The sequence below is a fragment of the Microtus oregoni genome, unplaced genomic scaffold (genome assembly GCF_018167655.1).
Source record: "Microtus oregoni isolate MIOR12 unplaced genomic scaffold, Mior012 000047F_ref0000412, whole genome shotgun sequence".
NCBI classification, from domain to species: domain Eukaryota; kingdom Metazoa; phylum Chordata; class Mammalia; order Rodentia; family Cricetidae; genus Microtus; species Microtus oregoni.
In genome coordinates, this window is record NW_024543221.1 from 16,098,069 (window position 1) to 16,121,276 (window position 23,208).

At 48.3% G+C, this 23,208-nt stretch overlaps 1 protein-coding gene across 2 annotated transcripts in view; it reads left to right on the plus strand.

The window, feature by feature from the left end:
* Positions 1-23,208, plus strand: part of Kcnh1 (potassium voltage-gated channel subfamily H member 1) — a 296,080-nt gene that overhangs the window by 68,573 nt on the left and 204,299 nt on the right. The window contains exon 6 of one of the 2 annotated variants that reach the window (XM_041635334.1): positions 18,106-18,579. In XM_041635334.1, the coding sequence (XP_041491268.1) occupies positions 18,106-18,579 (474 nt within the window). The remainder of the gene's footprint in view (positions 1-18,105; positions 18,580-23,208) is intronic. The other variant, XM_041635336.1, reaches the window with a different exon arrangement.

Genomic DNA, 23,208 nt, shown 5'->3' on the forward strand with positions numbered 1-23,208 from the left:
CAAGTTGGTTGTCTAACAGGTTCCTCCAAAATTAAAGCATTTCGTCCTGCAGGAAGCTCCTTAAGTAGAAAGACAAACAACTAAAAAATATCTTCAGGAAGTCCCTGAAACTTACCAGATTCCTAGGTCCCTCCCTGCCAGAAGAAGCAATAAGAGCTGAGAGCCTGCCTCAGATGGAAGGAAGTTGAGGGGCCAAGAGGACTTAAGCCAGCAGAGCTGCCTGGGAGAGGTCTAGACCAGAGTCACTTGGAAAGCACACAACCACTGAGCCACCTGTAGGCTGTGCCGTGAGCGGTCACCAATACTGGGATGGGCTTTGGCAATGCAGTTCTTTGAGTCATTTCTGCTCCTGTAAGTAACCCCAATAAAATGCACTGGACTTTGGTGGTGTCTGTGCTTTGGTCTGTCATAAGACCCCTATCTGGGTGAGCATGTGTGTGTGTTGTGTCTCTGCAGGAAAAGTCTGGTTGCACAACACAGTTCCACCACAGCTGGCTGCACAGATGTACAGAGAACTGGGGTGGTGGGTACGGTTTTGTCCCTGAACACACGAGTTAGGCTTGTTCCTCACTGTTGCTGATTCTGACGGGAAGCAGGGGTCTATAGGTTCAGAATGAAGCCAGCCAGGGCCTTTCTTCTCTGGTCCCGGCCTATGTCACAGTAGATGGCGGCTGCCAGGATTTGTATCAGTCAAAATGTAGCATCTGGGTCTGGAGCTCAGTGTGTTGTGTGTGTGCATATGTCTACATGCATATACATGTGTGTGGAACCCAGAGGTCGATGTCAGGCCTCTTCCTTGATCACTTTAAACCTATCTTTTGTATCGTTCACTGAAGCTGGAGCTCACTGATTTGTCAAGGCTGGTTGGCCTGTCAGCCCTAACTCTCCTGGACTCTGCCTCCCTAGTGCTGGGATTGCAAGCTGTTAGGTTCTCAGCTAATGTTTGCCCTGCAACACTTAGCCACTGAGCTGCAATGATTTTCTTCCTAAGCAGGGAGAACCTAGATTTATTAAGCAAAAGTGAGGAAGACTCTGGATCGAGTGGGAGGAGCTCTAAGGACCCTGGAGAATCTTTGGAATGAATCCTCATGTTTGTACGTGGAGTGGGTCTGTGCCTGGGAGACATATATGTTCTGTTGTCCTTTGGGGCCCAGGCATGGCTACCTCATGGTATGCTGAAGGTGAGTTTGGGAAGTGGCCATACTGACAGCCTTCTTGCCTGCTGATCCTGAAGGTGGCTTGTACTCTGGGCTCCTCTGCCCATGGGGTCACAGGGTCCATTAGACTTGCGGGACCAGTCTCTACCCTTCTCTGACGATTGTTTCCTGGACATGTTTATTGTATTCGGGTGAAGGGGAGACACACAGGGCAGCCATACCAGGGTCAAATCTGCACTTGAATTTGGTGGAAGAGCCGCACGTGTTCAGATGACGCCAGACTCAGGGATTTCCTGCAGCGTCCTCTGCCCCACTTCTTCCTTCTGTTTCTCATGGAGTCAGGGTGATGTAGTGGAAAGAGAAAGAGCTCTGGAGTCAGACTGACCCAGGTCTTCCCGCCAACCTCCGCTGCAGCTGGCCGGTTGTTTAGTTCTGTTAATCCTCCCCCATCCTCCTGCAACCAGGATGTCCCTGGCCCTAAAAGATGTTTGTGTGGATTCACTGTGCTTCAAAGACAAGTCTGATCTAATTGCGCACTTACTGATCTCTTAACGTCTTCTTGTTGCATCCTTGGGCAAATTTAGCTTTTACACGGTGACTCCAGGCTGAAGTCAACTTCCGCTCATCTGCCTCCTGCCCTGCTCTCAGCGTTGGCTGGCACCTCCCTGGCCTTGGGAACATGACCTCCCCAGTCTACTTCATCTCTCGTCAGCCTTTAGCTCTCTGTACAGAAGTCATAGTTCTCACACTTCCCCCAGAGCTTCTGTCGCTCCCTGTCCGCCCCAGGCTGGCGGCCTGCTCCTCAGACCCTAAGTGTGAGTGACACCAGGACGTGTTGTTTTTGTTCACCTTCCCCAGTGCATGAGAGGTCCTTGTTGATCCCATCCCTAGGAGCAGGAATGGGCAGGTGGGTCCCCAGAGCTCGCTGGCTAGCCAGGTGAGTCAGTGAGCCCCAGACCAATGAAAGACCCTGTCTCAAACAAACAAAAACAAACAATAAAAACTCCAAATAGATGGCCCTTTAAGAATGATATCTCAGTCCGTGCTGAAAGACCCTGTCTCAAACAAACAAAAACAAACAATAAAAACTCCAAATAGATAGCCCTTTAAGAATGATATCTCAGTCTGTGCTGTGGCCTCCACAGGCGTGTGCACACAAATGCACACACACACACAGAGCGAGAGAGAGAGAGAGAGAGAGAGAGAGAGAGAGAGAGAGAGCAGAAGCCAGATAGACACATACTACCATGTTAAAACACAGTAAAATGCGTGGTAAATGTTTGTTATAAAACAAGACCTGGCCAGAGCCTGACAGTAGGTCCCCAGCCAGTGCTGGTTTGTCCTCACTCAAACCCTTTCCCCTCGTGTCAGCCGTGTCTTCACTGCGGACAGTGGAAAATGATCCGTGACTGATTTCACTGAGGAGACGGGGTTCTCTGACTGGTGTACCTCTACTCTACACCATCCTAAAATTTAAAGATATACCTGCAGTTTTCAAAACTGTGTTCCAAAAGTGCAGCCGAAGACCTCAGGAAACTGGGCAGAAGCCAAGGCCGTGGCCCAGCTGTGCCTGCGCATGAGGACGCTTGGCTTGCGAAGGCATCTCACGGTGGTGCTCGTCTCTGCAGTGTCTATGAATTAATACTCTAATTGCTTCCTCTGCCTTTATTTCTTTCATTAAAGAGAAAGTACATTATGGAAAACCCCTAAAAATAGCACCTGCCCGGTTTATGGAGAAGGGCGTTTGCAAAAGGAGCGAAGTCGCTTTAGCTCAGGACGCCTGAGGCCCCAGATCAGGCTTTCTTCTTGGACGGAGCTCCGCCCAACCTTGCTAACACCCAGCGCTCTCTGTTTCTTTGCACATGTGGATGAGTTTGTTCTCACGTCGGAGTTATAAACACCCAGGACATTTGTAAGCTGAGGAGCCTCTTGAAGCTGCTATGGGGGAGGGGTCAAGGGTAGCAGTATCTGGAGTAAGCGTGAGAGAGCCAATGCCTCCTTTCCACTCAGAGAGGAGGGCGTGGGAGGTGGTGTGACGGAAGCAGAGAGTTGCTCTCATTGTCTCTCTGTGTGTGTATGATGAATGAAGCCAGTTTGTTAGAGAGGGGAGGGCTCTGGGGTCATTCCTACAAAGGCAGTTCTCCCTATGACTCTGGCGCCTTCTGTTGCTTGTGGACATGAGCCACATGGTCCTCCTGATCTTTTGGGGTCCATTCAGAGCAGGAGGATCATGATCCTAAGCCCATGTCTTCTCTTCCTTGAGGCTCTGAAGGGATTTCATGGCAGACCTGTCCACATGCCAACTGTGCTGTGTGTGGCCATGGGTCCCTCCTCAGCCCCAGACTTAGACTCTCCAGACCTCCTTCTGCTCTACTTCCTGGTCAGCCTCATGGGTCTTCAGTTAGCGTCCCGAACTGAAGCTCGTCACCTGTGTGCCAGAGCCTCATCAAGCTCCACGCTTCCCCAAATCTAGCTTTGTCTCAGAATTGCACTCCCTGGTGCCTCAAAAAACAACAACAACAAAAAATCCACCCTCAAGTCTCAGCCAGTCCTGGTTCTTCCCACGGTGAGCTTTTACGCTCCCTGCCTTTGACTTGTGACCATTTACACACAAGACTTTGTGTGTAGTCCAAATGCCCTGTGTGCGCATCTGCCTGGGGCCCATCTTCCAGGGGAGCACTTGACCTAACAGGCAGGCCCTTCCGACACCAAGTTGGTTTGTTGTCTCTGCTCTCGCTGCACATTTTGCCTCTTGTTGCCTTGTATCGTAGCTCTCCGTTTATACATCTCTCTGTTGTTCTAAACCATCGGTTCCCTGGGGGCAACTTCTCATGGTCAGCTGCCCGTCAGACATTTAATCAGTGGTTGTTTTTATTAGCCTACAAGGTCCATAGATTCTGTAGAAGTCATCTCCCCTCCTTTAGATAAATAGACGCTATCAGTCCCATTTCACTTCTGCGGCGATTGGTCTGATTCTTGAGGAAGCAGAGGGCTTTCTGAATCCCTGCAGGTTCATTTGGAAGGATATACTTCTAGAAGATTCCACACAACATGAATTGACAGTGGGAACTTCCCCGATTCTCCTTCAGAATCTCCTGAATGATGTTTTTCTTGGCTGCCAAGATCACCATCTTCGGAGCACGGCCTTGGCATTCACGAGACTACAGAAGCACCCACACCTGCATCTCCATTCTCATTTGATCTGTGTGGCACAGCTCTGATGTAGACAGCATTAGATTTATTGTTTATGATGGGGAAACCAAGGCCTAGGGAGCTGCTTTGCCTGAGGTTGATCACCTGTGAAGGGTGGGGCAGGTTCCTGGCTGAGGCTCAAGGATGGGCTGGAAGAGGCTGTATTGTGACCGACTTATGTTTGCAGTTTCTTCTCAAATGCTGTGCTCATAATTCACCTCATTTTCTCCCCCTTCCCTTGCCCTTCAACATCACTAGTTTATATATGAGTTCACATCACCTTCTTGCCTTCAGTTCCCACTTTTGATTCAAATATGTGTGTATTATCCATTAAGAAGGGGACTCCAGCATAGCAGGGGCTTCCTTCCAGATCCTGGATTAGGCATAGACCACACCCAAATACCTGTTTTCACAGAGAGCTCCTGTGTTTAGCAGGGAAGAAAAGTTAAAGTGGTTGCTTTCTGTAGAAAACAGCATCAAGTGGGCTTGCAGGTGTCATTCTCAAGAAGAGGAAAGGAGAGGTGTGTGTTGAAATGGGCTAGGATAGGGTGGAAAGGAGACAGGGGACGAGGGAGAAGGAGGAGGGGACGAGGGAAAGGAGGCAGGGTATTTGTCCTGGAGGACAAAAGGTTGACTCTGGATAGACAGGAGACAGCTGCAGTACATGGGAAAATGGTGGTTTATAAAGATAAAGGGGAAACCCCGTGTTAGGATGAGTGGTTTAATTTTAATTGTGCTTGCAATTAGGTGAACCAGGAGGGACTTCTGACTGCTGGACGGGGGCATGCCTGCCTCAAGATCCTGACTCCAATTTCCTGAGTAGCTCTTGCACAAAGTACAATCTCATGGATGCTCTTAGAACAGTATAATAACTGTGACACAGACGAGAGATTGATGCATGTTAAGGCCATCATGGGTTCTCTCGTGGAGAAATTAGCCGCCAGAAGGTTGTGACAGGCACACCAGCCTGGGAGTGAAATGTCACATTATGGCTGCCACTTCCTGTGTGTTTGCTGTAAGCCCCGCTAGAAATGAGTAAGTTCTTTATACATCGTTTAGCTCCTGTAACTCCATGATGTGCCCTCTGCAATCAAAAAGAAACTAAGTCGTGGAATAATAAGAATTTGTCCCAAATCAAAAAGTTGTAAGTCGTGGAGCCAGCACAGACCCTGTCAATGTGAACTCCAGCTTAATATTTTCAACACTTCTGCCACCAGCCAGGGTCTGGGTTGTGCATTTTAAAACAATTCAGTCTTTATTGGGTCTGTAAGTAGGTATATGTCTCCATTTTATAGATTAAAAAAAATCTGGTGGAGGATAAATATGAAGCTAAGTGAAGAAGCTAAGACAGAAACCCAGGTCAAAGGGCAAGATTCCAAATCCCATCAACTCCAGCAGGAAGCAGTGGACAATTGTATAAACCACACGCGTGATGTTCATGCAGTTTACATGGGTTCAAGTTGCCACATAAAAAGAAGCAACAGAAAACAGATAAAACTACAGTAACATTCATTCTAATTACTCGATATATCCAAAATATAATCTCAACAATAAATCAACATCTGACTAAGTGAGATTTATGTTACATTTCTTCAAGCTAAATTCATGTTTATTTCACGTCTACGATGCCTTTTGATTCAGGGCCACCACATCTCCTCTGCTCCATAACCACACATGGCCAGTGGTCAGCATCCCGGGCAGCACAGGTCTAAACTGAGGAGTAGGACCTCACCACAGACCGCACCACAGGAGCATCCTAAATTCGGCTCAACAAATGCAGGCATTTTGATCAAATGTAGATTTGGAATGGGAAATGACACTACCCACTTGAACCTGGAGCTCTGGCAGGCCTTGCCCTTCTTCTCCATTCCCTCTGCCTTGCTAAAAACCATTAGGTCACACTCCTAAAGCTGGCCGCCAAGGTCTAGTCCCTTACTGGCCACTCCTTCCTCCTGGGTCACACTAGAACCCAGTGGTCACACAACAGGAAGACTTGATCATCCTAACCCAGAAGAAGCAGAAGGAAATGATTTTAAATGTAACTTTATGAAGATGATGGAGACCTTTAAAGAAGAAATGAAAAAGTCCCTTAAAGAAATGGAGGAAAAGCAAAGAATGGAAGAAATTAATAAATCCCGCAAAGAAACCTAAGAAAACCAAGAGAAAGAAAACTGCTATATGATTGGACTTGTATGAGAAACTTAGCTAGCTAAGCTCAAAGGCTCAGTAACTAGAAAGGTGGCTTCCAGGGACTTCAAGCAGGGAGCCAGAAGGCATCAGCTCAGACAGACAGGGAGTCCCGGGGATCTACCGCAATGGTGTCCATGGCTGACTATGCTAAATTATACACTTAGCGTTTCCAGAGAGGGTGGAGCCTGGGATGGCGTTGGAAGAATGCATTGGAACATGGTGAATGGATCCCAGTGGCAAAGCAGGAGCACTTCCCGACAGATTGGTCCTCACGAAGGGACATCTGAGTTGCACATCTCTGTGTACGAGAGCTGCAGAGAGAGCCAAGTGGACAGCATTCAAGAAGGAAGGAGCGTGGGCCGGAGAGATGGCTCAGTGGATGAGGTGTGCACTGTGTAAGAGCGAGGGTCAGAGTTTGGGACCCCAAGTCTATGTAAACCCTAGGCAGGTATGGTGGTTGCCTGTCGTCCCAGCCCTGAGAGGGCAGACAGGGCATCCCTGGGGCACACTGACTGGCTACAGCTTGTCAGCTGGCGAACTCTGGGTTACACGGAAAGGCCCTGCCTCAAAAGTAAGGAGCAATTGAGCAAAACACTCAGCAGAAACTCTGGAGCTTCACGTGCATCTTCATCTGTGTACACCCATCTTGCACACTTACCTGAACACACACATTTGAACACATACACTGCACACACCTTTAAGCAACAGAGAAGAGAAAAATATTTCTAAAATATCTCTGAGAGAGACAGACAGACACACATGGAGAGAGAAGAGAGGTAATATGATGATGATTGTCCAATACCTTTAGCAACGTGGACATTACTGGTGACCATGGCAGTCTCCAGAGACCTGAAAGCAGCAAGTCAAAAGGTTTGAGGAAGGTTATTCAGGGCACAAAGTGAAGGCACTGGCTTCTCTTTAAAAGTCTGGCTACAAGGGAAACATCAGGAGAAGGAGTTTTGTGTCTAACGATAGGATGGAAAGACCCTGTGTCCACAGAGAGGAACCTGTGTCCCCCAAGGGGAAGAACAGAGGGCTGTCATAGGAAAGCATAGGGGTCAAACACTGGAGCAGGTGGGAGAAGATGAGGCTTAGAGCAGACAGAGGAGTTGGCCTCAGACAGCGAGGACACACCTTCCACTGAAGCAAGAGGAGGTGGCAGGCAGGGTGAGGGTGGAGGCCAGTATGTAGACCGTGACTGTTAGAAGATGAGGTTCTATTGTATGTAGATCAGCTTTTAGTCAAAGCTATGAACCTAGAGTGAGGGGTAGCTGAAAGGCTAAAGTAAGAAGTCACAGTGCTCTTCCGTCTCGGCAATGATGCCATTTCCTCCACTTGGCTATGACTGGGTTGATGCCCCTTAAAGGGGACGGACTCAGGCCAACCTAGCTGGCGGTGATCATCTCCAGTTGTTAATTTGCCACAACCTATAGTCCCTTGGGAAGAAACTTCCAGATGAAGAATAATCTAGGTCAGGTTGGCCTGTGGGAATGTCTGTGGGAGATTGTTTCGATTGTTAATTGATGCTGGAAGCCCCATGTCATGGTGGATTGCTAGCCAGAGGGTCCTGCATTGTCTAAGGACGAAACTGGACCAGAGCCAGCAGGCAGCATGGATGAATTCGTTTCCTCCTGCTCCTGACTGTGGAGGTGCTTTGAGTGCCTGCTACCTGGAGTTCCTGCGCTCCCTACTGTGATGGGCCATAACCTGGGGTTGTCAGCCCCATGAACCCTTTTATCCTGCATGCTGCATTTGGTCAGGATAGTTTTTAAAATTACAGCAACAGTAATGTAGCTAGACCAAAAACCTTACTGGGAAAGAAGGTTGACGCTGGGAGACGGTGCCGTCACTGGGAGCCGGGGTTTCTCAGATGACAGGATGACACATTGTGTTACCCCATGGATCAGTCAAGTCGGCCAGAGCTGGCATATAACACCAGAAGAATGTTGAATCAGGAAGCTGATGTAGGGTTAAGTTTCTCTCTGTAGTGTGTAACAAGGCTGTGAGTAAGCCGTGTGCCCTGTGGTCTATTTCCCAGCCTGTAAGTAGAATCCTTTTTGTTTCCTGGGTTTAGGGAGACAGGACAATGTGTGTCACTGTGCTTTGAGAGCAGTGGTGACACCTGGGTACTTGGAGCTGGTGTATCTCCCGGGGGCTTCAGGAGACATAGCAATGCGTGTCACCACCTGCCATCCACTCCCACCCCCTCTGATGACTCAGCCCTCTTGCCTCTTAGGGTGAGTCATTTTCCCCTTCATTCCAGCAAGCCTCTGCCTCCCCATCCGTAGCATCCTCCAGGCTGATGGCAAGGATTTAAAAATTCAGCAGAGGATTTTGGAAAGGAGAGTGCCAGAGAAATATGGCCAGTCTGGCTTTCTGAGCGCTATTTTCTTCTAGAAACAGTGTTGATGGGGCGCAATCCCAGCTCTGTCAGTAGAGGCTGTGGAGAGCACCGGGGGGGCAGAGACCTACGTTGCTTAGATGTCCCACAGAGAGGATGAGGGGGACAGGAACAGGTGACACCATACTAGGAGAAATGCCTTCTGCCTTGGCTGAGGGATAGATTAGACTCAGCCCACCTTTGCGAAGTATACTGGATAGTTTTATGTCAACTTGACATAAGCTAGAGTCATCTGAGAAGAGGGAACCTCTCAATTGAGAAATTGCCTCCAAATATCTGGCTATAAGTAGGCATGTAAGACAATTTTTAAAATTAGTGATTGAGGGGGAGGGTCCAGACCACAATGGGTGGTGCATCCCTGGGCTGGTGGTCCTGGGCTTTATAAGAAAGCAGGCTGAGCAAGCCATGAGGACCAAGCCAGTAAGCAGCATCCTCCATGGCCTCTGCATTAGCTCCTCCCTCCAGGTTCCTGCCCTGCTTGAGTTCCTGTCCTGACTTCTTCAATGATGAACAGTGATGCTGAAGTGTGAGCCAAATGGACCGTTTCCTCCCCAGGTTGCTTTGGTCATGTGCTTCATCACACCCTTACTGGGGTAGGAAGGAAGTCCATGCAGAAGGGCCACTAGCTCTCCGCCTCCCCAAACTTGGGCTGTACAGGACCAAAGGAGGAAACTAGAAACACCCGTCCACACTCTTGAGGTAGAAAGGAAGTGGGTGAGATCTCTGTGTTATAGTCCCAGGACATGCAGAGCAGCCCATTCCCCATGAGCATCCTGTTTTCCACACTGGGTGAAGCTCAGCTCCTCTGCCAAGCTTTTGGGGAGCTCTAAGCATGGAATCAGGAGATGCACTTAGGTTAGGGTCTGTATCAGGCTTGCTTTACTCTGAGCCCAGAGGCTCTGACCCTTTGGAGGACATCAGCCCCTTTATCTGGGGCTTTGTGTCCCTCTCGGTGTCTATCTGTCTGCCCATCTCTGTCTCTGTCTGTCAGTCTGTCTCTGTCCCTCTCTGTCTTTCTCCATCCCCCCCCCGTGTGTGTGTGTGTGTGTGTGTGTGTGTGTGTGTGTGTGTGTGAAGGCCACAGGTCCATAGCAGTTGTCATTCCTAAAGTACCGCCCCCTTTTTCCTCATAGACCCTCTCATTGGCTTGGCTCTGAGTGGGCGTGGCCAGCAAGCCCCAGAGATCTCCCATCTCCTTCTCTCCAGCACTGGTCCACCAGGCCTGACTTCCTGCGAGGGTTTTGGACTCTGAACTCTGGTCCTCACACTTGGGAAGGAGGCACACTATAGATTTACTTATTTCCCTGGCTGTCGTAAGCCCTGCTCTAGATCACGATAAACTGAAGAACCCGCATGAGAGGAGGCGTTTGAAGGGGCAAAGCTTTACCACACTTCCTGCTGGGACTCCACTGTCATGATCACTTCCTGAGGAGGAAGGTGGTTAGTCCCATGGGGATATCTTCTGATCAATATGAGTGATCAGTCGATTGTCACTGTGTTTACTGTAAATGGAGAGTTTGCTGGGCGCGAAATGGACTCTCAGTCAAGAAATTTTCTTAGGGTATCGATTTTCTGTAAGTAAGTGCTGGCTCTGCAGAATTCTACATTCTGTCTGTCTATCACAGTGTCACGGTGACACCAGGAGTTCACAGCTGAGTGACATGTGTAGGAACGTAAGTCAGACTCTAAGATCAGCCATAGCTCTGTCCACAGACTTGTGTAGAGAATGTTTCACTTTTGCCTGGGCAGTGGCTCAGCAGCTAAGTGCTTGTCTTCCAGTCCCCAGGAACCTATGCAAATTCTGGGTGTGTGGCAGCCCTCCCGTGTTCCAGGCTGGGATGGGGAGCCCCGGAGCATAGGGACTACAGACTGGATGTCACTGTGATCTCTGGGTTTGACCGAGAGACCCTGCCTCCGTTAATAAGGTGGACGGTGAGCAAGGCTGATTCCTGATCTCAACCATGGTCTCCACATCCACAGTCACATACCCACCACACGTGTGCATCCACACACACGCAAAAACATGCACATGTGCATGCAAATCATACACCCGTAGACCATGGATAGAAGACAAAAGAAGTCCTAGAATTCAAGTCTTCTTCTAGAATGCTGGTGCCTGTGGCTAAAGCGTGAGAGGCGGATCCTCAGAGACAGGGAGAGGGAAATGAACGCATTTATGCTTTTCTCTTCAGCCATGCCGGTCCCGCTTACCTTGGTGCCTCCATCAGTTCCTCCCGAGTGCTCATGCGGGGATAACTGCAGGACGAGAAGGTGGTAGCACTGTGGAGAGGTGGGAAGGCACTGTTGACCCAGGCCTCCCTCCCTCAGGCAGGGATGGAAAATCCGTTTAGAGATAATTGTGGATTTTGTCAAATTGTCACAGACACGGCCACTTGTCTCAGAAAGGGCATCTCCTCCTGAGTGTTTGTTACCCAGAACTAAGGATCTGTAGGTGGCTTCAGTCCGTAAGCAGTGTGTGGCAGCTTGCTGCTGGATTCTTGAGAGCTCTAGCTGAGTAGTGTATTGCCCCGACTGTGTCTTGAAAAACACAACAAACTCTAAAACCTCATCTCCCTTCCACCTGCCTTTCCCTTAGCTGGATTCATGGGGCCCTTTCTTCATAGTGTCTAGAATTCACCTACATCTGGTTGATATTTAAAGGTTAAACTTATTGGCGATAACTCAATATTCACAGAGAGCTCTAAATCATAGAACTAAGTGAGCCACAGCCCACTCTCTTCTCCTCTCACCCTTCTCCAGCCCTGCTCTGTAATACACTTCCATAGTTTTGTTATCTAAGTGGGATCATAAGCCCATAGCAAGAACTGGGGTGATAGCACAGTCCACAAAGTGCCTGATGCACAAGTGTGAGGTTACAAATTTGACCCCTAGAACACTTGTAAAAGTGCTGGGTGTGTATTCCCGGGAGGCGCAGACATGTAGATCCTTGGGCTAGATGGCCAGCTTGGCCTGATCGGCTAGCTCAAAACTAATGAAGAGACTCTATCTGAAAATAAAAACAGCACACACATGCTCATGCACACACACGCATGCACACACACCCTACCAGCATATATAGATGAATCCACATATGCACACTAAAGGTATATTATATAGATTATAAACCTGAAATTCTTTTACTCTGAGGGTCAAACGACTAATGTCTGTATGTATAGTATATGTTTCTGGTGCTGCTTTCAGTTTCCTGGTATAAATGTATTTTGAATTGCTTAACCCCGTGTCTACTGAAGGCTATCTGGGGTCCTGCTGGTGGTTGTCTGCGATGAGTGAAGTGTCTAGAAATGTTCTTGCATAGGTTTCCACGTGAATGTGTTTCTAACCGAGTCGACTGCCCAACCACCGTGTGACAGCCACTCATTGAGTGCTGTAAGCTGCCACACTCTTCCAGGATGGCCATTCCCTTGGACATTCTTACTGATACATGAAAGTTCCAGTCATTTCCTCTCAGGTATTTTGACAGCTAGGCAGGAATGCTCCTTGTGGTTTTCTGTGTTTCCCTGTAGTTAATGTACTCTTTCGCTCTCTGTAAATCCTTTACGGTGAAAGGATGCTTGTGCCTTTTCCATGTTTTCTGATTAGATTGTTTTTCTCTTGTTGAATTGGAGAAGGTGTGTTCTGTATGCCGGGTCTTTCCTGATGCCGCTCTGCAGGTGTCTCTCTCCCCACACACCATCCTGCCTGTCTCCTCGTCCTTGTGAAGTCCAGGGTGTCTGCAGGTGTCTCTCTCCCCACACACCATCCTGCCTGTCTCCTCGTCCTTGTGAAGTCCAGGGTGTCTGCAGGTGTCTCTCTCCCCACACACCATCCTGCCTGTCTCCTCGTCCTTGTGAAGTGCAGAGTGTCTGCAGGTGTCTCTCTCCCCACACACCATCCTGCCTGTCTCCTCGTCCTTGTGAAGTCCAGGGTGTCTGTTCTTCATTTAGCAGATTGTAGCTTTGCCATTGAGTCCAAGATCCTAAAGCTTTTCTCATACATTTTTCTCCTGAAATATGATCTTACATTTACATCTGCATCCAGTGAAATTTTAATCCATTTTTAGCTAAGGTGTGAAGCATACGTAAGGGTTTGCTTTTGACCTGTGCATGTGGTATGAAAGTCACTTGGGCGTATTTGTGTGGGCCTCTCCCTGGATCCTCTGTTGGGTTCTATTTTCTTTGTTTAGTCTTCTACTGACAGTTGAGACTTAATTACTGCAGCCATAGTTGTCCTGAGACAGCTAAACGGTCTCCCCACTTTCTTCTTTACTGAGGTACCATTGATACTCATTGATACTCAAGTAATGCCCCCCCCCAAGGGGAAGAGGAACAAATCCAATAAACCTACATATATTTAATGTATAATGTATATAATTTGGCAAGTTTCAACCACTTCATTCTTTTTTACTTTTTGGTGTGGGTTTCCCCTCTGTATGCTGTGAATATGTTTTATTACCATTGGTTAATAAAGAAGCTACTTTGGCCTATGGCAGGGCAGAATAAAGCCAGGCAGAAAATCCAAACAGAGATATATAAAGAGAGTAGGCAGAGTCAGGGAGATGCCATATAGCTGCCAAAGGGGAGACAGACTCCGGAACCTCACCGGTAGGCCACAACCTTCTGATAAAATATAAAATAATAGAAATGGGTTAATGTAAGATGTAAGAGTTAGTTAATAAGCTAGGAATATGCCTGAGTCATTGGCCAAACAGTGTTGTAATTAATATAGTCTCTGTGTGATTATTCAGGACTGGGTGACCAGGAAACCAACGAGCAGTCTCTGTAAACATTGTGTGTGTGTGTGTGTGTGTGTGTGTGTGTGTGTGTGTATGTGTGTTTGAGACAGGGTTTGTATGTGTATCTCCAGCTGTCCTGAAACTCACTCCATAGACCAGGCTAGCCTCTAACTCAGAGATCCCCCTGCCTCTGCCTCTCTGAGTGCTGGGATTAAAGGCATGTGCCGCCACCACCCGGCTAACCACTTCTTTCTTATTGAAAATTATTTCAGGAATTCTAATTCTTTTGCCATTCCATATAATTTTAGCATGTTTTGAGCATATGTATCTATGAAGATTCTCGCTAGCATTTTGATAGGAACTGTGCTAAACTTAGATGTCCATTTGGGGGAATGGATATCTTTAGTGTGTTGGGTCTTCCAAGTTCTGAACACAGTATCTCCTCACTTCTTGGCTTGGTTCCATCAACATGTTGTTGTTTTCGACATTTGAGTGCGACACGTTTTTCTATATTTACACCTACATGACTTCTAGCAGTTATAAACGGGAGTGTAGCATTTTAGTGTTCGTGTCTGTGTTATAGGAAGGCAATGGCTTTCATATGCTTCTCTTCTTGAACTTGCTAAGTGCTCTGTTCATTCTGCAGGGTTCTCTGTGGATTCTACAGAGACCACTGTGTTCTTTGCAAGGGGGCTCACTGGGTGGCTCCCCTTATGAGCTGGATGCTGGTCTTACCCATTTGACTTGACTGTGTGGTGAGACAGGGCTGAGCACAGCTCTGAGAGCCTGTGTCCTGCCTGTTCTCATCTTAATGGGATAGCACTCGGGCTTTCATCGTAGGTCGGTTAACTGTAGGTCACAGGGCCTGTCTCTCCCTCACCATCTGTCTCTCTTTCCTGTCTTCCTTCTCCACCCCTGTCTCCCTTCCATTTTTGACAAGTTTTAGAAATCCCCTCATATTCCTATTTCCAAAGGTTTTTTTTAAGTATCATGAATGGGTACTGACTTTTATCAATCACTGATTTTTCAAATATTGAATTAGCTTTCACTCCTGGAATATACGGCTATAGTAATTCATTTTTGAATACTGCTAAATGCTCTCTGCTGCAGCTGGCAAGGACTTTTGTACGACTGTTTATGAGGGATATTTGTAGTTTTCTGTGCAGTCTTTGGTTTGGGAGCCAAGATAACACTAATTTCACAGAATGAATTGAGAAGTATCCCTTCTGATTCTATTTTCTGCAAGACATTGTGCAAAATTGCTGTGAATTTGTCTTTAGATCTGGAGATGTTTTCATTAAAACCACCTGGGCCTGGAGAGGTCCGCTTTGGGAGTTTGAACAGTAGGAGCGCAGCCCCTCGGTTCTGGGCTGTGAACTACCACACTGTGTACCTTTGGGGATCCATCTGTTGAAGATCTAAGCACCGAGCCGCCATTGGCCCTCCTTGCTCTCTTTCCTTGCCTCTGGGTTCCCATCGACAATCTCTACTCATCCATCCTTGTTTCTCTTTGTCAGTCGATGCTGGATTTTATTTTGTATGTTGGTGCTAGGGAGTGAACCCAAGGCCTTAGTAACTGAGCTGTGGTTCAACCCCCCAGACCCAGTGTAATTTATTGATCTTTTACAGCCGCTGGCTCGTCCCTCTTCTGTTGCTTTGGCTTCCATTGACTTCTGTTTATTATTCCCTCTGCTTGCTTTGCCCAGGCTGGTTCTTCACGGGGGTTCTTGAGGTGAGAGGTTGATTATTGGCTAGAGACTCTCACTTCTACCTCTGTTCAGCTGGCCTCAGCAGCATTCCATAGCTCTCAGGTGTTGAGTTTGCATTCCCATTGAATTCAGCGTATTTTAATTGTCTCTTGATACTTCCACTTGGCCCATGGGTTATTAAAGAATGTGCTGTTTAGTTTTAAAAAGCTTGGCTATTTTCTTGCTGTCTTTCCATGATCAATTTGCAGCATGTGTGGTGGAGGATAGGCGCTGTGTGGTTTTACTTAAGTGTCCGGGTTTGTCTGATAGACTAGCATAAGGCTCTCTGGATAACGCTCTATGTACTTTGAAGAGACTGGATGTTCTGCTCCTGCAGGAAGAGGGCTCTCTTGGTATCAAATTGAATGGTTTCCTGGTATCATCACGTTCTATGTCCTTGTGAGTTCTATCCCTCATCCTTCCTCCCCTCTTTCTTACTTCATGCTAAGGATGGAACTCAAGGTCCTTGGCAAGTTCTCCATCACTGAACTACATCTTCCCCATCCTTGCTAATCTTCTACCTATTGCTTGATTGTTCGTTGAGAGAGATGTTCCACGGATGAGTTTCCCCTTCATTTCTATAATGCTTGCTTATGCTCTCCCAAATCCTTCTGAGTGCCTTCCCAGGAGGGCCACCCCGTCTTCCTGGTGCCTTGGTCCTCTTGTACTGTGCCCTTCTCTCTGAGTTGCTGTGGTCTTGTCTGTCACAGAACAGTAACTGCAAAATGATTCAGGCTGTGTTTTATCTTCATGTTGCTTACCCCTACACACCCCCCTGCCGAGGTTCCGTGGCTGAGGCTACCCACTGGTAGCTTCTGTATCTGGGGTCTGAAGCATCCGTTTGGGTCCTCTTTGTATCTGCTCTTTCTGTGCCAGAACTTTCTGTGTTGCCATTTGTTTCCAAGCTTGTCCAAGAAATTTTGTGTTGGGTGCTTCTGATGTCTTTGCCATTTTTGGTACTGGCATCTACTGATTAACTGCTTCTCACTCAGTTTGCTATTCCTGGGGTTCTTCGTATAACGGATGACATTTGTGGACCGGGTAATTTTGAATATTGACTTTAGACCTCTGTTAGAACTTTGGTTTGGGGTGGCTTCCCTATAACACTTACATGGCAGAGGACAGGGCATGCTCCTCCCAGATTATATCAAGCTTGGGTCAAAGAACACTTTGTCATTTCATCTCGACTAACACAGAGGGATACACTGTGTAGCCCAGGCTAGCTTCAACCTTGCACTGCCTCTCCTGCTTTCTGGCATCACAAGTGATGCCTCTGTGACTAGCAGGGTGTCCCTTGCTGTGAGGTGACAAGGTTGGTTCGTCCTCCCAACTCTTTCTTCTTATGTTGGTACCATTCTGGGATGTGGGTACCAGGGGTGACCATCTACTGCTGGGGTATGGTGGGATCTTGGGTTTCCTCCTCTTTATAATTCACCCCTTCAGGGAGAGAGGATGGCTGCTTGCTTTCACCTTTTGGGAAGGAGAAGCTGGCTTCCGAGAGGACCTTACTTCAGGGCACAGTAGTCTCTGCAGCAAAGGGCTTCAACAGCAGGGTCTGCTGGCTTTCTGTCTTTAGGAGTTGCGTGGTGCTCAGTCCTTTAGCTGGAGGAATGGGCTTTTGTGTGCAGAGTGGCATTGTCTGGGTGCCTTGAAATTCAGGTTACTTCTTCCATTCTAAGACCGGGCACACCTAAGGTACAAAGCCAAGGGAGCACCCTGCTGTGTCTGTGTTCCTATTCCATGTTTTCAGAAGCAACTTGACTTAGTTGCTTTTATTTGCTTTATTCTTTGAGCCCACACTCCCCGTTTTGGTGGGAGGAGGACAGGGTCTCATATGTTTCAGGTTGGCCTCAAACTCACTATGTAGCTGAGATGACCTAAAGCTTTGGAGTTTTCTGTCTTCCTTGCTGCTTCTCCAGTGTTGGGATTACAGGCAGGGACCACTGCACCTGGCTTCTGTGGTACTGGGAATCACACCCAGGCTTTGTACATGTTAGGGGAGCATTCTACTCACTGAGCTGAACCTCAGTCCCCAGGCTTCCTTAATTGTTCTAGTGAAAGGTCCTCACAAGAAGAGAAGTTCTGCCTCAAGCCCAGAAGAGCTCTGGGCATAGGTGGAGGTGGAGGGTAGACTGTCTCACCCCTGCACTCCTCCCCACCTTCTCAGGAAAGGTGATCAAATCAGCCCTCCACACAGTTTGACGTGATCCTCAGTGTGTCTATGAGACTGAGCTCCAAGCAAGTAGGCCCTGTGTTCTTTCTTCATTGCCGGATGCCCAGGGCCTACACCACACTGTTCCCGGCACCAAACAATAAATATGTAAATGTTGGTTAAATAAAGTTGCTTCATTCACCAGCTCAGCTTCTCACCTGTCACATATAAAATTGGCCAGAGGGAAAGACACAAACAAGGTTGTGTTTATAAATGAGCAAGACAATGGATGCAACTGAAGTGTTTGGCACACTGCTCAGCTTACAGGCAGCCAGACAGCAGGCTGCCCTCATTTCAGTATCAGCACTCCTGTTACCACGCTCACATGAATTCTCTCATTCTCCGTCAGCATCTGTTAGCGCAGCTAATGATCTGTTCAAAGAGTTGTGAGCATTTGCCACTGGCAGATGCCAACTGGCGAGATGATTCTGTTAAATCCTAACTGTCTCTCTTGTTCATGGTTTTCTGGACAGGTCCTGCAACTGGGCTCAGACATCCTGCCCCAGTACAAGCAAGAGGCGCCAAAGACCCCCCCTCACATCATCTTACACTACTGTGTCTTTAAGACCACGTGGGATTGGATCATCTTGATCCTGACCTTCTACACGGCCATCCTGGTCCCTTACAACGTCTCCTTTAAGACCAGGCAGAACAATGTGGCCTGGCTGGTGGTGGACAGCATTGTGGACGTCATCTTTTTGGTGGACATTGTTCTGAATTTTCATACCACCTTTGTCGGGCCAGCGGGGGAAGTGATATCTGACCCCAAGCTTATCCGCATGAACTACCTGAAGACGTGGTTTGTGATCGACCTTCTGTCCTGTCTGCCCTACGACGTCATCAACGCTTTTGAGAACGTGGATGAGGTTAGTGCCTTTATAGGTGATCCAGGGAAGATTGGTTTTGCTGATCAGATTCCACCACCACTGGAGGGGAGAGAGAGTCAGGTACATCCCTCAACTCTTGGACCTTGTTGTCATGTCTTTAATGCTGAATGAAATGCGGGCGGTCAGCACAAGAGTCCCCCGAGTGGGTGGGAGGCAGCATGCGCGATGGCTACAACAGAGGGCGCATGTGCCATGGATACCCTGCCTGCCGTTCCTGCCCTGGGGAGGCCCAGAGGCCCTGCATGTCAGTGAGCGGGTGTGGAAGAGACCAAAGGCTCACTCTTCCTCCGTGTGGAGTGCAGCTGGTGGCTCAGGGAGGGGAGGCTGCAGAAGCAGCCATGCATGGCCATTGCACCAGGGAACCTGTCACTCAACCACTGGATGTGTATCTGTTGGATATTCTGAGGGTGGGGCCTTCTCTTTATCTGCCCTGGAGCTGTTTCACAGGCTGCCAACTGGTGGTCACTGATGCGTTTCCTCTCATTCTTTCTTCTGGGTGAATGTTGCAATGAGTTTGGAGGTGACTGTTTGCTGGGCTCCTTGGGTCCATGCTGGAGTTGAGTGCGGTGGTTGTAGGGTCTATTGCTTTGGAGTCTTAGTCTTGTAAATGCTTTGCAACCATGTTGGGATTGGGATGTGCTTAGGTAGACACTGAACAGGTGGGTGCCTGTGGCCGGAAGGGGCCCCTGGACTAGTTAGGAGCGAATGTCTCCTTTGAGAAAGCAAGGATGCCAAGTCCCTTCCAGAGCAGTGTAGATTCCCATGTGACTCGTGCTCAGTGGGGAGTTCTTCTCCATTCTGGATTAAGATAAGGCAGCTTGCTTGACAAGCCAGTGTGTTCAGCACCGGGATCATATTGTCTCAGATGGCAGAGGGTCAGGAGGATTAGCCTGTCATCTAGGCAGTCATCTGGAGGCTGAGCTGAGGCTTGGCACATCCTCTGGGGTAAAGGGCAGCCATGGAAGGAGGTATCACTGTGCCTCTGCCTTCAGACCAGCATCAGCAGTTGCTGATGACACCAGCTGCTTCCTGTTTGAAAACCGAACGGCCATGCTACTCCCTGGCTGAGGGGAGCTTCCCTACCAAATGCTGCCGAGGTTAGAGTGTGGAGGACACAGCGTGATACACACACGCTCTCGGTTCAGAACAGCCCCGGCTCTGTTGGTGTGCAAGGTTTTCAAGTACTTCGTTTGTTTTTGAGACGGGGTCTTGTGTAGTTAGCCTGACTTTAAACTTGCAATCCTCCTGCCTCAGCCTCCTCAGTGCTGTATTACAGTGTGGCATTACACGTGTGTACAAGCATTTCAAGGACTAACTCCTGCACGGCTTCTGAGTTGCAAGGAGCTGAAATGAGTGGGAACAGACATTGGCAAACTCAGAATCACCTCTGTGAGTGCAGAGCACACTGGGAAATGCTTTTCTCTGTGGATCCAGCTTCAAAAAAGTTTGTGTCATTGGCTTGGATAATTCAAATGAATTATTATAATCCAAAAGAGCATTTTGTATACACCTGGGAAATTAATATTTTATTACAACAAACAAATAATCTAACCGTTGAGGAATTGTGAGAGCTTAACAAGCAGGAGTGTTTGTGAAAGCAAGAGGGCCTGAGTTCAGATCTTAGCACACAAGGTGTAATTGCATCCCTGCAGCCCCACTGGGGGAGCTGCTGCCAGCCAGCCTCGCTGGAACTTAGCTCCGGTGTCAGTGAGAGACCCTGTCTCATGAAATGAGGTGGAGAGTGAGAGAGTAAGATACCAGATGTCTTACTCTGGCTTCTGTGTACTGTGCACACCGGTGTACATCCATACACACAGATACACCATACACACATCTATATATACACATATAAGTACATACCATATACACACTGCACACACACATGTTCACATACACATACCAACACACATCTATATATACACATATAAGTATATACCATATACACACTGCACACACACATGTTCACATACACATACCATACACACATGCATATATATACACAAGTGTATACCATACACATACCATATACACACATTCATATAAACATACAACCACATACATAAATATACCATTCACATATATACACACACATAAAATATATACGTACCATACACACATGTCTACAAACACACATAGATATACCATATACACATGTTCATAATACATAAACATACACATATACCATACACACACCTTATACATATGTACACACATATACATATATACCATACACACATGCACACACACATACATATAGACACACACACTCACACAGCTACTTGGGTTAGTAAGATAAGGCATGCGCTATTTATTGCAGTGGTGCTGGAATTCTGTAGCTAAGCAGAACAGGTCTTCAGCATCCATGGGTTCACCCTGGGGTCTGGCAGAGCTACAAACACATATGAAAGTGTGGCTCCACAGCCTGGTGGCTAACAGGACCGAGAGCTTGTCCTCAGGCACTGTGTGCTGAGCTGGAAAGCCTTCAATTCTGAGCACCCGGTGATGGCCTGATTTCCGTGTTCATGGGATGGATTGGAAATAGGAAAGGCGTCTGCTATCTGTAGGCTTCAGGAGGAAAAGGGCTTGGAACCAGCTCTCCTACCCCCTCATGATCATAAGCAGTGCTTCCTGGATTAAGGATCCAGTCAGGACAGTTTTAAAGCTTTGGGTGACAGCTGAAAGTGTCTTTCACACACCAGTCCTGATGTGAGGGAGCTGGGGGTCGGCTCTCAGGACCTCCTGGAGTACCGCGGTCACTACCAGCCTGGTCCATGCCACTTTGAGTTCCCTGCCAGCTCCAAGCTCAGATTTGCTGGGCTCTTACTCTGCTATGCATTGGCCTTACTTCCAGAAGCTCTTTGTAAAGATAAGAGGCCTTGCCTCTGCCCTTTGACCCTCAGTGCCAGGGGAGGAAAATGAAGGAGGGGGTACATTTAGCAGATGATGAGTGGAGGTCACTGGAGGTCAGAGATGGAGAAGACCTTATGAGCTCACGGGTAAGAGGGCAGACACAGGGACATCTGCCCCATGCGTGATCTCAATCATTTGGTGCCCCTCCTGCTCTCTCTCCCTTCTTGCCTATGACAAGCTGATGGAACAGGCACACTGCACTGACTTCTAACATGTGTGGCTACTCCCTGACTTGTGAAATATGGGGGAGAAGTTGGGGATTGGGTATGGTGGGTATGGTGGTACAGAGGAGGCAACTGTGATGTTGATACGATGCCCAGTGAGGGCAGATCGACCTGTCCCCAAAGGCCACCCTTTTGGGAAAAGCTACCATTAACATAATGGGAGGGGAGGGCTGGGCCAGAGGCAGGCAGAGGAGGTTGGGAGGCCATGAGGGGCATCAAGAGTTAGTCTTGGGGAGAGTACAGTGAAGTCCCTTTAGGTAGTGCTCTTATTAACGGTTTGGTGGCTCACCCTTCATACCTGTTACCTGTGGATGAAGTCTTAGCCTTGATGACCTAAGACTATAATACTTTCTGGTCTAGATTCTTATTCTGGGAGACCGCAGGAAGAATGAAGAAACTACTGACTCATTTGCCACTAAAAAAAGTACACAGAGTTTAACTGATTTTTCCTGGTGTCTTCTCAATTATGCCAGTGGTCTGTGTGCCAGTGGAGACCACCAAAGAAGAGGGGGCAAGACAGAAGTGTCTTTGCTGTGAGTGGTGTGTGTGTGTGTGTGTGTGTGTGTGTGTGTGTGTGTGTGTGTATATGCATGTGTATGTGTGTGTTTGGTGGCAGAGAGTCTTGAGGGGGAAAGATTGGATCCAGCTCAGGTCTGGCTCAGGAAAGAGCTGGAGAGAGTCACTAGTGCCTGTGGTCTTGGATCCAGCTTGTGGCTATTGCCCTCTTGGTGGTTCAAGCTGAAAATGACCCCTTTGTTTCTGCTTGCTTCCCTTATGTAGATGGCCTCCTTTTGCGTCACTCTCCGCCTGTGGGTGACCATCTGCTCTGGGGGCTGTTGGGGATATGTCTGCGCGTTAGTTCACTGGGCTGGAGGACAGAGGTCTGGAGACTGGGGGAGCTGACACTCAGGAAGGCCATGTCGGAGCCCTTGGCCGATGGTTGGCCTGGCATGCTTCCTGACTGCACTGGGGTCGTGAGGGATGAAGCTTTCCTTCTCCTAAGGAAACCTTGGTGCTTGTTTGCTCTTGCGGTGTGGAAGTGCAGAGGAGAAGGGAAGACTGTGTGTCACTGGGTCACTCTTGGGGTATGCTGATCAGAGGCATCACCTTCCTCCTAGGCTGGGTAACACGCAGCAGCCCAGCCAGCTGGTGCCAATTACCGGCTGATAGTCACTAAAAGCGAGGCTTGCTGATGGAGGCAGACTCTCTTCATCTTCTAAGGGTCCTAAATGTTTTGCTTTTTGGGGAGTAAGGAGAAGGGTGATTTTTCTACTGTGTGTGACCCTGTGCCTGTCATGCTGTCTCCTTAGATTTGGTCTGCCCCACTCTGCAGAGCAGGTACTGTCCCTGTCTTGTAAGTAGGGAGAGGGGTGAAAATCTGTCCTTTTGTCTGGTGCCTGCTGCCTTGTGGGGGAGAGGCTGGCCTGTGGGCTCCCGTACCTCAGCCTGTGTTTTCTCATGCTGCCTTGCTGGAGGGTTGGGTTGCCAGGAAGACCATGTTTCAGTCCCTAGACCCTTGTTGTCTTCTGTCACTGTAAGTCACTGCTGTCTGGAA